This window comes from Cebus imitator, unplaced genomic scaffold, assembly GCF_001604975.1.
Source record: "Cebus imitator isolate Cc_AM_T3 unplaced genomic scaffold, Cebus_imitator-1.0 Scaffold3, whole genome shotgun sequence".
Classification (NCBI taxonomy): domain Eukaryota; kingdom Metazoa; phylum Chordata; class Mammalia; order Primates; family Cebidae; genus Cebus; species Cebus imitator.
In genome coordinates, this window is record NW_016107318.1 from 14,897,123 (window position 1) to 14,914,582 (window position 17,460).

At 37.9% G+C, this 17,460-nt stretch overlaps 1 protein-coding gene across 2 annotated transcripts in view; it reads left to right on the forward strand.

The window, feature by feature from the left end:
• Positions 1-17,460, forward strand: part of SLC35D1 (solute carrier family 35 member D1) — a 57,199-nt gene that overhangs the window by 22,069 nt on the left and 17,670 nt on the right. For both annotated transcript variants that reach the window (XM_017532445.2, XM_017532435.2), the window contains one exon: positions 16,957-17,024. In XM_017532445.2, coding sequence (XP_017387934.1) covers positions 16,957-17,024 — 68 coding nt within the window. The remainder of the gene's footprint in view (positions 1-16,956; positions 17,025-17,460) is intronic.

Sequence of the window (17,460 nt, forward strand, 5' to 3'; positions counted from 1 at the left end):
AATCCCATTACTGGGTATATATCCAAAGGATTATAAATCGTTCTATGATAAAGACACATGCACACGTATGTTCATTGTGGCACTGTTTACAATAGCAAACACCTGGAACCAACCCAAATACCCATCCATGACAGACTGGACAAGGAAATGTGGCACATATACACCATTGAATACTATGCAGCCATAAAAAACCATGAGTTCATGTCCTTTGTAGGGACATGGATGAATCTGGAAACAATCATTCTCAGCAAACTGACACAAGAACAGAAAATCAAACACCACATGTTCTCCCTGATACGTGGGTGCTGAACTTGAGAACAGATGGACACGGAGTTGAGCATCACACACTGGGGTCTGTGAGGGGGGAACTAGGAGAGGTACAGCAGGGGGTAGGGAGTTGGGGAGGGATAACATGGGAAAAAATACCAGATATAGGTGACGGGGATGGAGGCAGCAAACCACATTGCCGTGTATATACCTATGCAACAATGCTGCATGTTCTGCACATGTACCTCAGAACCTAAAGTGCAATAAAATATATTAAAAAAAAAAAAAAAAAAAAAAAAAAAAAAAAAACAAAAAAAAAAAAAAAAAAAAAAAAAAAAAAAAAAAAAAAAAAAAAGACAAAAACTTCAAAGAAGCAACCAAATGATGCATCTTAAAGAACTAGAACAGCAAGTTCTTTTGGGTTCCAAACCCAAAATTAGTAGAAGAAAAGAAATAATAAAGATCAGGGCAGAAATAAATGAAATGAATAAAGCAATACAAAAGATTAATGAAACAAAAAGTTGATTTTCTGAAAAGTGAAAAAATTGGCAAACGTTTAGCCAGACTAAAAGAAAAAAGAGAGAAGACCCAAATAATATCAGAGCTAAAAAAGGAGACATTACAACTGACACCACAAAAAGTTCAAAAGATCATTATTGGCTACAGTGAGCAACTGTATGCCAATGGAAAAGCTGAAGCAAATGGATAAATTCCTGAACATATACAACTGATCAAAATTGAACCATGTAGAAATCCAAAACCTGAACAGACCAGTAACAAGGAATTAGAGCAAAGCCACAATAAAAAGTCTCCAAGCAAAGGAAAGCATGGATATGGCTTCATTGCTGAATTCTACCAAAAATTTAAGGAAGAACTAATACCAATCTTACTGAAACTATTCAAAAAATAGAGAAAGAGGGCATACTTCCAAATTCATTCTGCAAGGGCACTATTACCCTGATAACGGTATCTGACAAAGATGTGTTAAACACTCAACACACACACATCACACACACAACACAGAACTTAGGCCAGTATCACTGATGAATAGTAATGGAGAAATCTTCAACAAAAATACTAGCAAACTGAATTCAGTAATACATTAAAAAGATCATTCATCATGACCAAGTGGGATTTATCCCAGACATGCAAGGATGGTTCAGTGTACACAAATCAATTAATGTAATATATCATATGAACAGAATGAAGGACAGAAACCAAATGATCATTTTAATTGATTGATGCTGGTGAAAACATTTGATAAAATTCAAAATCCCTTCATGATAAAAATCCTCAAAAAACTGGATAGAGAAGAAACATGCCTCAATATAATAAAAACAATATATGACTGATGAATATGAGGGAATGTGTTCTCTTTCCGGGTCCATGAGAGGGAGTAGTTTTAAGGGCAAGAATTTCCCAGTGTCATGTCCCCCTCCCATCTCTCTCCATCCAGGAGATTTCGTGGGCACAAGAAGAAACTAAAAGTCAATCACCCCAGTGGAAGTTTAAAAGAAACTCCTATCATTGGCCAGAGGAACTTGGGAAGATGGGAATTTCTCCCAGGATAAATTGCCCTGCTCCTTCACCCATGCCAGATTTCCCAGCTCTCTGGAATCCTCCCCGACTTGGTGGGAACTCCCTTTCCCCTCTGGGATTTTGCTTCTGGAATCCCCTTCCACACTCTTCATGGAAATCTTTCCCTTCTTCTCCTTTTCTTCTCTTTTCTTGGGTCTTATATTTACTTTTGCGAGCATACGTCCCACCTGCAGTGGTCCCATCACTTATTCTTTAAGAGATTGGAGGCCAGGAACCCACAGCATTCTCTCAGGTGAGCTGTGCCTCACCAGCACCCAAGAAAAAAAACCCGGTTACAAATAGGTAGTATCATACTGAACAGGGAAAAATGTAAAGCCTTTTTTTTTTTTTTTTTTTTTTTTTTTTTTGAGACGGAGTTTCGCTTTTGTTACCCAGGCTGGAGTGCAATGGTGCGATCTCGGCTCACCGCAACCTCTGCCTCCTGGGTTCAGGCAATTCTCCTGCCTCAGCCTCCTGAGTAGCTGGGATTACAGGCAGGCACCACCATGCCCAGCTAATTTTTTTTGTAGTTTTAGTAGAGACGGGGTTTCACCATGTTGACCAGGATGGTCTCGATCTCTTGACCTCGTGATCCACCCGCCTCGGCCTCCCAAAGTGCAGGGATTACAGGCTTGAGCCACCGCGCCCAGCCTGCCTTTTTTTTTAAGATCAGAACACAACAAGGATGGCCACTTTCACCACTGTTACTCAACATAATACTGAAAGTCCTATTTAAATCAATCAGACAAGAGAAAGAAAGGGCATCCGGATTGAAAAAGAAGTCAAATTATCCTGGTTTGCAGATGATACAATAATGTACTTAGAAAAACCTAAAGACTCCACCATGAAACTATTAGAACTGCTAAACAAATTCATTAATATTGCAGGATACAAAATCAACATATACAAATCAGCAGCATTTCCATATGCCAATAGCAAAAAATCTGAAAAGGAAATCAAGAAAGTAATTCTATTTATAATAGCTATAAATAAAATAAAATATGTTAACTTAAAATTAACCAAAGAAGTGAAAGTCTCTACAGTGAAAACTAGAAAACACTGATGCAAGAAAAATTGTAGAGGACACAAGAAAATGGAAATTTATTCCATGTTCATGGATTGGAAGAATCAGTATTGTTAAAATGTTCATGCTACCTGAAGCAATCTACAGATTTAATGCAATCCCTGTCAAAATACCAGTGAAATTCTTAGCGGAAATAGAAAAAAACTATTCTAAAATTTATGTAGAACCACAAAAGACTCAGAATAGCCAAAGCTATACTAAGTAAAGAGAACAAAACTGGAGGAGTCACATTACTTGACTTCCAGTTATACTACAGAGCTATAGTAACCAAAACAACATGGTACTCTCATAAAAACAGATGCATAGATCAGTGGAACAGAATATAGAACACAGAACTAAATCCATACATCTACAGTAAACTCATTTTTGACAATGGTGCCGAGAACATATACTGGGGAAAGGACAGTATCTTCAACTTATGGTTCAGGGAAAGCTAGATAAACAGATGCAAAAAAACGAAACTAGTGACCAAGTAATTATCCTAGAATAAGGTACAAAAAAAAAAAAAAGTGAAACTAGATGACTGTCTCCTGGCTTAGACAAAAACCAAATCAAAATGGAATAAAGAGTTAAATCTAAAACTTTAAACTATGAAACTAGTAGAAGAAAATATTGGGGAAACTCTCCAGGACATTGGCCTGGGCAAGGATTTCTTAGTAATACCCCACAAGCCACAGACAACCAAAGTAAAAATTGGTAAATGGAATCACATCAAGTTAAAAAGCTTCTGCACAGTGAAGAAAACAATTAACAGTCAAGAGACAACCAACAGAATGGAAGAAAATAAAATATTTGCAAAACAACTCTATAGGAAAAAATCTAGTAATCTGGTTAAAATAATGGGCAAAAGATCTGAATAGACATTTCTCAAAAGAAGACATACAGATGGCAGTCATATTGTAACCGGGTTTTTTTCTTGGGTGCTGGTGAGGCACAACTCCCCCAAGAAAATGCCGTGGGTTCTTGGCCTCCAATCTCTTAAAGAATAAGCAATGAGACCACTGCAGTTGCACCGTATGCTTGTAAAAGTAAATATCGGACCTGAGAAGTGTTGCAGAAAGGTGACTTTATTTCGGTAGAGAAAAGTGTAGAAAAGGAGAAGAAGAGAAAGATTTCCATGAAGAGTGTGGAAGGAGATTCCAGAGGGAAAATCCCAGAGGGGAAAGGGAGCTCTCACCATGTAGGAGGGGATTCCAGAGAGCTAGAAATCCACGGTGGGTGAAGGAGCAGGAGAATTTATCCTGGGAGAAATTCCCACCTTCCCAAGTTCCTCTGGCCAATGAAAGAAGTTCTTTTTAAACTTCGACTGGGATGATTGACTTTTAATTTCTTCCCTCCCCCTCGAAATTCAAACATAAACCATTAAATTTTCCAGATGGAGAGAGATGGGAGCGGGGCATGGTGCTAGGAAATTCTTGCCTTTAAAACTACTCCCCCTCATGGACCCGGAAAGAGAACACATTCCCTCAATATGAAAAAGTGCTGGCTGGACGTGGTGGTTCACGCCTATAATCCCAGCACTTTGGAAGGCCGAGGCAGGTAGATCATGAGGTCAGGGGATCAAGACCGTCCTGGCTAATATGGTGAAACCCCATCTCTACTAAAAATACAAACATTAGCTGGGCATGGTGACATGTGCCTGTAGTCCCAGCTACTCTGGAGGCTGAGGCAGGAGAATCGCTTGAACCCAGAAGGCAGAGGTTGCAGTGAGCCAAGATCATGCCACTGCACTCCAGCCTGGGTGACAGAGCGAGACTCTGTCTCAAATAAATAAATAAATAAACATAAGAAGAAAAAGTACTAAACATTGTTGATCATCAGAGAAATGCAAACAAAAACTACAATGAGATATTTAACCCCAGTTAAAAAGGCTTTTATCTAAAAGTTAGACAATAACAAATGCTGGCAAGGATGTGGATAAAAGGGAACCCTCATACACTGTTGATGAGAATGTAAATTAGTACAACCGATATGGAGAACAGTTTGGAGGTTCTGCAAAAAACTAAAAACACAGCTACCATACAATCTAGCAATCCCACTGCTGGGTATATACCCGAAAGAAAGTGAAGAGATATCCTCTGTTTATTGCAGCACTATTCACAGTAACAAAGATTTGGAAGCAACTCAAGTGTCTATCAAAAGATAACTGGATAAAAAAAAATGTGTTACAGTACATACAAACAGTGGAGCACTATTCAGCCATAAAAATGGAGATCCAGATCAACGACACGGATGGAACTGGAGGTCATTATGTTAAGTGAATGAAATAAGCCAGACACAGAAAGACAAAGTTCACATGTTCTGTTCTCATTTATGGGAACTAAACATTAAAATAATCAATCTCATGGTGATAGAGAGTAGGTGGTTACTAGAGGCTGGGAAGGATTGTAGGGAGGTATGGGAGGAAAGCTGGAAGGGTTAAGAGGTACAAAAAATGGTTACAAAAGTAAGTAAGACCTAGTATTTGGTAGTACAACAGTGTGACTATTGTACAAAATAACTGTACATTTCAAAATATAACTAAAAGAGTTTAATTTGGATTGTTTGTAATACAGAGGATAAATGCTTGAGGGGATAAATACCCCATTAACCCTGATGTGATTATCACACATTGCATGGCTGTATCAAAATAGCCTCAAATAACTCATAAATGTATACACTGACTATGTGCCCACAAAAAAAATAACAATTAAAAAAAAAAGTGTAGTCGTAGGTAGTGGTAGGTCCATATAACATTTGCTGTCTCCCTTTGATTATGAGACATTGTTTTCACTCCTGGGGTATTTACATTATACTGCTGGCACCTGTAGCACTAAAGACTTTATTCAAAACAGAAGTAAAGCCTAAGAAAGCATCTTTTTATATTTAAATCTGTAATCACTGCTACCAGTCAGCCAAAATTGAAGATTCCAGGCCTTGTGGCAGAGAGTCCATTTAGTTCTGTGTGACCAGGTAGGTCATTCTCTTCACAGTGACTCTTTATCAGAGCTTTCTCTAGAACCAGAAGTTTTGTTTCATTTTAAATGTTTTTTTTTTCTTGATAACAAAATATATGCTCACCACGACTTCTGTTCCTATCTTAGGAAGAATAAAAAATTCACTTGCAAATCTACCACCAAGAGATAACAGTGGTGGCAGTTGAAGTGAATAATCTTTCTGTATGTAAATTCTCTATGTACATTTAAAGTGTCTGTATTTCAGTCTCTCAGTTGATCCTCACAAGAGTCAGATAGAGCAGACTGTTTTCTACATTTGTAGTATAGGTAGAGGCTCATTGATGTTAAATAACTATCATGGCCACACAGAAAGTTAATGGCAGTTAGAATTAGAACTTCTGCTGTTTGGCTCACTGATGGGTAACCATGTGAAGCCGTAAAGGAAAACAATTGAGAACATGTTGTTGCCTTGCCTTTGTTTGTTTGTTTTTTTCCTGCAGTACAGATGGAAAGACTATAGGTTACGGAGCTGAACAGGTACTTACTAGCTAGATAATTTTGGATAATTTACTGAATGTTTCTGAGCCCGGTACATAATAGGCACTTTATAAGCAGTAGTTTTTTTTGTTTTTTGTTTTTTAATGCTATCTTTACGGCAGGGAGAATGGGGTCCTTTGCATTGTAGGGGCTGCCAGCGTTCTGTTTTTCCTACAGCTGTACTTTCAAATGGCTGCTGCTGCTTTTGTTGCAGCCAAAGATCTGTTTCTGTGAGACCGGCTTTCTCCAGAGACAGGCCAAATACTTAGAGAAAGAAAAAAAAAAAATCCCATGAGAATTACATTTCTGTTTTTGAATTTTATCTGAATGGAATCATATCCATGAAATCTGTTTTAATATCCTGCAGGTATCATTATTATGTCCCTAAATGAGACTGTACAATATATATTTGGGGCATTTTTCTGAATCAAATGTAATGTTCAATGTAGAGAGCTTTAGGATTAGCATATGTAGACTCATGTTTACCATATATAACCTGTGTGACCTAAAGTAAGTCTCTCGTCTTCTCGGTATAATAAGATCTGGCCTTTCTGTCGCACAGGGTTGTCATGGCAATCAAATGACATGATACATACAGAAGCACTTGATAAACTATAAAGCACTCCAAAAATACATAGCAGCACTTTTTTATGATTTGCTCCTTGATTATCAGGAGGCCTGATTAAACCATCTTTAGCATAGTGCCCCAAAGCCTGCCTGGGGCCTGGCACATGGGACTTAGTAGATGCCAGAATTGTATTCTGAAAGCAGAGGAGATGTTTAGAACTAAAGGAGAGAAAAAGCAGGTTTATGGAGAGGTTTATTTGAGGTCTTTGCCAAATAATTCTTACTACTTTCTACTATTAGGTAACAGATTTTAAAAATTTAAAAATAATGGCCGGGCGCGGTGGCTCACACCTGTAATCCCAGCACTTTGGGAGGCCGAGGCGGGTGGATCACGAGGTCAAGAGATCGAGACCATCCTGGTCAAAATGGTGAAACCCCGTCTCTACTAAAAATACAAAAAATTAGCTGGGCATGGTGGCGCGTGCCTATAATCCCAGCTACTCAGGAGGCTGAGGCAGGAGAATTGCTGAACCCAGGAGGCGGAGGTTGCTGTGAGCCGAGATTACGCCATTGCACTCCAGCCTGGGTAACAAGAGCGAAACTCCGACTCAAAAAAAAAAAAATTAAAAATAATGATTATATATAGTAGCTGACATCATTTATTGATCCAGATTTCCTTCATGTTAGTGATTGTATCCATATTTTTTTTGTAATTTTGGTAACAACCCTGTAGGTGAGGCCTTATTATTCCTCTTTGTACCTATGTAGAAACTAAGGTTCAGAGAATTATCAGTGTCCCATACAACAGTTTATTGTCTATTCATAGTGACTTTGGGGTAAAAGAATAGCTTAGCCAGGAAGAGAAGATAATTTAGAGTTGGAGGAAAGGTTTTATGCCTGAGATTTTTTTTTTTTTTCTTTTTTTAATAGAGATGGGGTTTCATCATGTTGGTCAGGCTGGTCTCAAACTCCTGAACTCGTGATCCTCCTGCCTAGGCCTCCCAAAGTGCTGGGATTACAGGTGTGAGCCACTGCACCCAGCCTGCCTGAGATTTCTTTTATGTGTTTTAGCTTGGGTCGAATAAAGTCTCTACTTTTCAAGCTGATCTAATACACTTAGCACAACTGAAAGAAATCTTGATACCCAGGCAGTTCTCTTTCACAGAAGCTCAGTCTAGCATAATGAAGCGGTGGTGAGATGGTACAAGATACCAGGCTTCTGAATCCTGGTCCACCTGCTTTTTAAGGTACAGTGGGCTTTCCTGTAGGGCATGTGTAACCTTTCCATTGACTAATTGTTACGCTTTCTCTGTTCAAAGAAAGAAAAGTTAAACTGAGTGCAAAGCTAATGAGCTATATGCAGTTCAAATGACCTTTAATTATTAGAAGTAAGTTAAAATTATATGTTTTGTTAACTATACCTTAATAAAGCTGGGAGTGGGGCGGGAAAAAAGGCAAACTGAGAATAAGTAAAATATAAGCATAGCCGAGATTCTGGTCCAGTTTCAGATAAATGTGAAATAAAGTTGTTATTTAAAAACAAACTATGTAGAGTTAACATGAAACTTAAATACAGTTAATAGCATGTACAAGCAGTGCATGGGTATATTAAAAAGCAAAGTTTAGAGAGGGTCAGGGATTAAAAAAAAAAGCAAAGTTCAACTCATCTGTGTGTAGAAAATGATGCTGGGCCACAGATTATGGATGTTTAATCCATTGCCATTAGTATTTGTGCTTAGCACTTATAAGTGCATGGAACGCTGCAAAAATGACATATGACACATTTTCTGCTTTCCAGGAACTTATAGTTTTGGTAGCAGAAGCTGGTCTCCTGAGTCCTAGGCCATTTTATTGTGCTTTACTGATTTTTCATCAGAGAGTAGGTTGTGTTTACAAGTATGAAAGAGCATGGCATGAGATTGTATGCATGAGTTCTCATATCTTCATTCATCCAGCAAACTTACTAGAAACCTACTATTTTCTGATCACTTTGTTAAGTAACATGGATACAGAGATAAATCATCAAAGTATTTGCAGTGTCTGTCTGAAGAGATAGTCACATAAAGAAAAATATCCATATATGTATACGTACTTAGTAAGAAACCTGATAAAAGTAGCATTTAGTGTTCTGGAGAGTTTGGCAGGAAAGATGGTAATGTGCAACTTAGGTTTTTGTGTAAAGCTTCCTAGTGGAAACATCATTTGCTACAGGTTTATAATTCAAATCAGGAACTGAATGTGGTGTTTCAATTCCTAGCCATAATGGAATAACAGGGACAGGGTTTACCTTCCTGCATTAAGGTACAAGAAAACCAAACCTTTATCAATCATTTTTCAGTCTTTGGATGACAGGCTGTGAAGGATTGTTAAGAAAGGGTGAGAAGAGAAAAGAAAGCCATAGAAACAAAAGATTAATCTGGAACTTATGAAAATATCTGAATTGAAAAATAAAGTGGAAAGAAATAGCAGATTAGAAGAAAAGATCAGTGCATTAAAGACAGGAATAGAAACTGTCCAAGATGAAGCATGTAGAGGAAAAAAGATTGTAAAGCAAATGAACACAGTGTTAGTAACCCATGGGGCAATATTAAGAAGTCTTTGAAGGGTGGGAGCAGAAATTTGTTTTTCCCAAATTGGATGAAAACTTTAAAGGCACACATACAAGAAGCTCAATAAACATAGAATATAAAGGAAACTATACAATAAAGAGGAAAATTTAATGATAAAATGGGTTAATTCCTCAAAAGGATATAATTGTCCTAAGTGTATATATTCTTGATGAGAGAGCTCCAAAATATGTGAAGTAAAAACTGATAGAACAGAAAGGCGAAATAGACCAGCCCACAATTACAGTTGTGATCTTAGTATTTTTAACTCAGTAATTGATAAAACAGTGAAACTGAAAGTAAAGTATAGAAGACTTGGATAATACTGTCAACAAGCTTGATCTACTTGACCTTACAGAACATTCCGCTCAACAACAGCAGAGTACACATTCTTTTCAAGTGCACATTGGGTTATACCAAGATAAACTATATTCTGGGCCATAAAGCCAGTCTTAATAGTTTAAAAGAATTGAAATTATATCAAGTATATTCTCTGACCAGAACAATGTTAAGGTAGAAATTAATGGCATAGATATTTGGAAAATCCCCAAATATTTGCAAATTAGCACACCTCTAAATAATTCATACATGAAAGAAAAATCACAAAGAAAATTAGAAAATATCTTGAACCAAATGAAAATCAAAGCACAACATAGTGGCCAGGACTGGTGGCTCACTCCTATAATCCCAGCACTTTGGGAGGCCGAAGCTGGTGGATCACTTGAGGTCAGGAGTTTGAGACCAGCCTGGCCAACATGGCAAAACCTCATCTCTACTCAAAATATAAAAATTAGCCAGGTGTGATGGCACACACCTGTAATCCTAGCTACTTGGGAGACAAGCATGAGAATCACTTGAATCCAGGAGGCGGAGGTTGCAGTGAGCTAAGATAGCACCACTGCACTCCAGCCTGGGCAACAGACCATGGCTGTTTTTGAGCATGTCTCAAAAAACAAAAAAACCATAACAAGGGAAAATTTCTGGAATGCAGCTAAGGCAGTATATAGAGGGAAATCCATAAAATTAATTCTATAAATTAAATCCATAAATGCTTATTTTAGAAAAGAACAAAGATCCAAAATGAGTGATCTAAGCCTATAAGTAGCTGGGGCGAGGTGGTTCGTGCCTGTAATTCCAACATTTTGGGAGGTTGAGGTAGGAAGATTACTTGAGATCAGGAGTTCACAGCCAGCCTGGGCAATATAGTGAGACCCATCTTTTAAAAAGAAAAAGAAAAGGAAACTAGAAAATTAAACCCAAAGTAAACGTAAGAATTGTAAGATAAGACTAGAAATCAATAAAATAAAACCAATGAAACCAAAAGCTGGGATTTTTTTTTTTTTAAGATTATAATAAAATTGCTAATTCGTAGCCAATTGATTAGACCAAAAGTGAGTTTACACAAATTACCAATATCAAAAATGAAAGAGGGACCTCATTACAGAGCAGGTGTATTTTAAAAGAGTAAGGGAATATTATGAACAATATTATGCCAATAAACTTGACAACTGAGATAAAATAGACAGATTCTTGGAAAAGACAAACTAGGCACCAAAGCTCACTCAAGAAGAAATAGTTAACGTATGAATAGCTCTACTGTGTTAAGTAATTGATACAGTTTGGCTGTGTCCCCACCCAAATCTCATCTTTAATTGTAGTTCCCTTAATCCCCATGTGCCATGGGAGGGACCTGGTAGATATAATTGAATCATGGGGACAGTTTCCCCCATCCTGTTCTCATGATAATGAATTAGTTTTTACGAGAGCTGATGATTTTTTAAGAGAGTTTCCCCTTTGCTGGGCACTCATTCTCTCTCCCTCTGCCTTAAGAAGGGGTGCCTTCTGCCATGTTTGTGAGTTTCCTAAGGCCTCCCCAGCTATGTGGAGCTGTGAGTCAATTACACCTCTTTCCTTTATAAGTTACCCAGTCTCAGGTATTCCTTCATGGCAGCATAAGAGACTAATGCAGTAATTAAATGGTTCTGTTTAATTAAAATTAATCATTAGCCCTAATTAATAGGGCTATTAGAGCCCTATATATGTTAAATAAATTGAATTTGTAGTTAAAAACTTACCTCAAAAGAAAACTTCAGGCCCTGATTGCTTCACTGGAGAATTTGATAAAAAATTTAAGAAAGAAATGATAATAATTCTATGTAAATTCTTTCTAGAAAATAGAACACTTCCCTGTTGATTTTATATGGCTAGGATTACCTTCTGCCAAAATCTGACAAAAACATTATAAGGGGGGAGAAATTACAGCACAAAAAAATCCCGCAATATATTAAAAGGACAATATATCTTGACCACATTGTGTTTATCTCAGTAATTAAGGTTAGTTAAGATTTGATCAGTGCAATTTACCATATTAACAAGAATACAGTAGAACTATTCTCAATAGATGCAGAAAACCTATTTGACAAAATGTGAGACCCACTCATGAGTGTAGAATTCTCAGTAAACTAGGAATAGAAGGGAACTTTCTTAGTGTAATAAAGGACATCTGCCAAAGAATCTATTGCTAACATATTTAATGGTGAAAGACTGAATACTTTTTCACTAAGATTTGAGAACAAGGTGAGGATGTCTGTGTTCATATAGTGTTCTATTCATTGTTATGTTGGAGAACTTCATCTGTATAATATAGATTAGAAAGGAAGAAGCAAAACTGTGTATATTAAAAACATGCTATCTGTAGAAAAATAGTCTAGAGAAAATTGGAACTAATTAACAAGGTTACACAGTACAAGGTCAGCATGCAAAAATTAACAATAGTGTTCACAACAGCAGTGAACACTTGAAAGCTAAGTAAAAAATACTATTTATAATACCTTCAGATTATAAAGTACTTGGGGATAAATTTAACAAAATATGTTATCTGTATGCTAAAAACTACAAAACACTAGGGAGATAAATTTTAAAAGACCGAAATAAGTGATTTTTATGTTTATGAATTAGACAGTTTGATATTAATTTGTTAGTTCTTACCAAATTCATCTATAGATTCAACACCACCCCAACTATATTGCAAGATTTTTGTAGAAATTGACAAGCAGATTTTAAAATTTATGTGGAATTGCAAAGGACTTAGTGTAGTCAAATCAGTTTTCAAAAAGAACTGTTTTAGAGGATATATCCTACTCGATTTCAACACTTCTTATAAAGCTTCAGTAATCAAGACACTGTGATATTGGATTAAGAGTAGACACACCAGTGAAACAGAACAGAGAATCTAGAAATAGAAATATACCATGCAGGCAGTCATTTTTGTCAAAGATATGAAAATAAATCAATGAGGAAAAGATAATGTCTTCAACAAATGTTGCTAGAACAATTTGACATCTGTATGCAAAGTAGTGAACCTAGACTCTGACCTTGTGGAATATACAAACATTAATCTGGAAAGTGTTATAGGTTAAATTGTGTCCCTCCCCTTTCAGATTCATATATTGAAGTCCTAACCCCTAGTACCTAACAATATAATCTTATTTCAAAATGGGATGATTGAGGTGTAATTAGGATCGGGTTATACTGGAGTAGGGTGGGTTTCTAATTGGTGTTCTTATTACAAAGGGAAATCAAGGACCAGCAGAGTAGCTCACACCTATAATCCTGGTGCTTTGGGAGGCCAAGGTGGAAGGATTGCTTGAGGCCAGAAGTTTGAGACCAACCTGGGCAACAAAGCAAGACTGCATCTCTACAAAAGAATTTAAAATATATTAGCCAGATGTGGTGGTGCACACCTGTAGTCCTAGCTATTCAGGAGGCTGAGGTGGGAGGATTATTTGAACCCTGGAGTTCAAGGTTGCTATGAAGCATGATCATGCCACTGTACTCCAGACTGGGTGACGAAGCAAGAGCTTGACAAAGCTAGACCTTGTCTTTAAAAAAAAAAAAAAGCCCGGGTGGGGGGTGGGGAATTAGGACACAGGTATGCACATAGGGAGAACACCATGTGAACATGAAGTTAGACTTCAGGGTGATACTTCTACAAGCTAAAGAATACCAAAGATTGCCAACAAACCACTAGAAGCTAGGGGAGAGGCAAGGAAAAGATTCTCTGTCTCAGTTCTTAGAAGGAGCCAACCCCATAGACACTTTGATCTTGGACTTCTAGCCTCCAGAACTGTGAGACAACAAATTTCTGCCGTTTAAGCTACTCAGTTTTGTGGTGCTTTGTTATGGCAGTTCTAGCAAACTAATATTAAAAGCATCATAGACCTAACTGTAAGAGCTAAAACCATAAAAGTAGAAGAAAAGATAGGAGAAAATCTTGGACTTCAGGTTACACTCAAGTTTCATTAAAAAGTTGTAAGCAAGAATTATAAAAGACAATATTGTTATTAGACTACATCAACATTAACATTTTTTACACTTCAAAAGACACTATTAAGAAATGCAAGGTGAGGCTGGGCATGGTGGCTTTACACCTGTAATCCCAGCACTTTGGGAGGCCAAGGCAGGCAGATCACATGAGATCAGAAGTTCACAGGCATCCTGGCCAACATGGCTTAACCCTATCTCTACTAAAAATTACGAAAATTAGCCAGTCATGGTGGCCAGTGCCTGTAATCCCAGCAACTCAGAAGGCTGAGGTCGGAGAATCACTTGAACCCAGGAGGCGGAAGTTGCAGTGAGCCGAGATTGTGCCGCTGCATTCCAGCCTGGGCGACAGAGTAAGACTCTGTCTCAAAAAAAAAAAAAAAAAAGAAAGGAAAGAAAATGGAAGGTGAGTGACACACAGGGAGAAAATATTTTTATTTTATGTATGTATGTGTATATGGCATAATACATGCATGATTAAGGACTTTTATTCAGAATATATTTTTTAAAATTTGTGCAGCTCTATCATAAGAAGACAAATAACATGAATAAAAATTTGGCAAAAGAGGCCAAGTGCGATGGCTTACGCCTGTAATCCCAGCACTCTGGGAGGCCGAGGTGGGCAGATCTCTTGAAGTCAGGAGTTCGTGACCAGCCTGGCCAACTTGGGGAAACCCCGACTCTACTACAAATGCAAAAATTAACTAGGTGTGATGTCACATACCTGTAATCCCGGCTACTCGGGAGGCTGAGGCAGGAGAATTGCTTAAACCGGAGAGGCAGAGGTTGCAGTGAGCTGAGATTGCAGCACTGCACTCCAGCCTGAGTGACAGGGCAAGACTCTTTCTCAACAACAACAACAAAAATTGGCAAAAGATTTAGACCCTTCATCAAAGAAGAAGTGCTGATGTCAAAGAACCACATTAAAAGATAGTGAACCTCGATAGTCTTTAGGGAAATGCAAATTACAATTACAGAATACCACTTACCCACTTATGAGAATGGACTATAACAGTTCTAATGTTGGTGAGAATGTAGAGCAGTGCGAGCTCTCATACAGTGCCAGTGAGAATACAAAATTGTGTAGCTACTTTGGAAAACAGTTTGGCAGTTTCTTACAAAGTTAAAAATACACTTAACCAAATGAACCAGCAATCCCATTTTCTAGATATTTACCCAATAAAATTTACCCAAAATAAAAATATGTCTATTGAGAGACTTGTATCCAAAGGTACAAGTTCCATAATAACTTGTGGAAATAACCCAAATAAATGTCTATTACCTGATGTTTAGATAAACAAATTATGGTATACCCATAAGATAGAATACTAATTGGCAGTAAAAATGAATGAATTACTGATATATAGACAGCATGGAAGAGTCCTAGGAGCATAATGCCAAGTGAAAGAGAAGGAAGACACAAGAGTACATGCTATACAATTCCACTTGTAGTCAATTGTTGAACAGCAAAGCTGTAGTAACAAAAAGTAGATCAGAGGTTGCCAGGGGCTAGAAATGGAGGGGTGATTGACTGTCAATGGGGAGGAGGGAACTTTGGAAACAGTTGATTTCTTTATCATGATTGTATTTTTTTTTTTTTTTTTTGAGACGGAGTTTCGCTCTTGTTGCTCAGGCTGGAGTGCAATGGCGCGATCTCGGCTCACCGCAACCTCTGTCTCCTGGGTTCAGGCAGTTCTCCTGCCTCAGCCTCCTGAGTAGCTGGGACTACAGACACGCGCCACCATGCCCAGCTAATTTTTTGTAGTTTTAGTAGAGACGGGGTTTCACCATGTTGACCAGGATGGTCTCGATCTCTTGACCTTGTGATCCACCCGCCTCGGCCTCCCAAAGTGCTGGGATTACAGGCTTGAGCCACCGCACCCGGCTATCATGATTGTAATGGGTGATTACATGATTATACATTGGTGACTACTCGTTGAGTTGAACACTTAAAATTAGTTTATTTTTCATGTATTCTACCTCAACAAAGAACTGTAAACAAACTGTCTATATCTGTCAAGCACTGTTAGAAATATGATTAGATAAATGTGATGTCGGTCCTCCTTTCAGGGAGCTCAGTCTATAGACATGGTATAGAAAGATTTACAGTTCAGAGAGACAAGAACTCTAGAGAAGAGTACTGAGGCACAAAGGAAGGAGTACTTGATCAGGGAAGGCCTCACAAGGGAGCCTTGAGTTTTAATTTGTTGGCTTAACAGGAGTCAGACCAATGCTGAGGGGAAGGACATTTCAGGCAAAGGCATGCAAGTAAGAAACTGTATGTGAAGTTTTATAAGTCACAGGGAGCCTAGTATTGTTGGAGCCCTGGAACCATGAGATTTATTTGGAAGTTGCAAAAGTTGAAGCTGGACAGGTTGGCAGAGATAAAAGGTGGAATATTTCTCACATTTGCTTATCAAACTCTTATTGCAAAAACAACTATGTACTTGAGAGAGAATCCATTTCTTTTGGACAAGAGATGAGACAATCAGTATACCCTTCATTTATCTTCATTCTTTTCCTTTGGCTTAACACAGACAGCAATAACAACACAAAATAACCTTGTTTTTAGAATCAACTGTTTTAAAACAATCATTCTCCTTGAAATGACCTCAGCTGAATTTGTATAACTAAGGCTGTACTTAAGCTTTCACATGTTACAGAAAGGAAACATATTGTAGTATTTGAGAAAGTCTTTAGTACTAGTACATTAATAGCCATCTGAAGGAACCGAGATTAGCCAAATGTGGCTTGTGCCTTCAAGGAAATACCAGTTTCTTTGCCCCAATAGTGAGAAGTACAAACCCCCCCCCCCCACGCTACATTTTTGATGGGAGAAAATCGTATGCAACTATTTACTGATTCAACTCTATATACATGAACTCTTTGAACATCACTTTCTATCCTTGGAGTGATTCAGGGAAATGTATACCTGTGTGTGTCTTTCTTTGTATCTGTGTCTGTGTTGGAGGCAGACTCATAGAAGGATTTCCTTTAAAATGGGATAGCTGATTTTGAAGGTCTAGTCTAAAATTTAATGCTTTCTTGTGTATTGCAGGCTATGGAGTTTGAAGGCTGGGCTGACACCCTCTTTCTTCTGCAGTTCACCCTCTCCTGTGTGATGGGGTAAGCCTTTGCTACCTCCTTAGTAGATAGTTATCCTAAAGAAATAGATTAGAGAAATTTGCCTTCCTCATTTCTCAGTATCTTATTAGATCTCCTGAGTGTGTCAGCCTAGGATAATTAAGTCTCCAGATTCAGGTGGTTTCACAGCCCTTGGGAATGTGCTCTTAGCTACTGAATGGATACCTTAGAAGGATAAAGAAACAATTTACCTGATAACCTGCTGTTTAATAAGCACCATTATATTTCAATATGCACTATGTAGTTTTATCTCTATACTGACCATTTGACAGTGTCATGCCCTTACCTATGCGAAAGCCAGCTCAGACAATTAAGTAAATTGTTTAAATTTGCACAGTTTGTAGGTGGCAGTGGCAGCATTTGAATTTGGGGCAGACTGACCCCTCCTTACCATGTTTTCTTCCTCATAGAAGAGAGT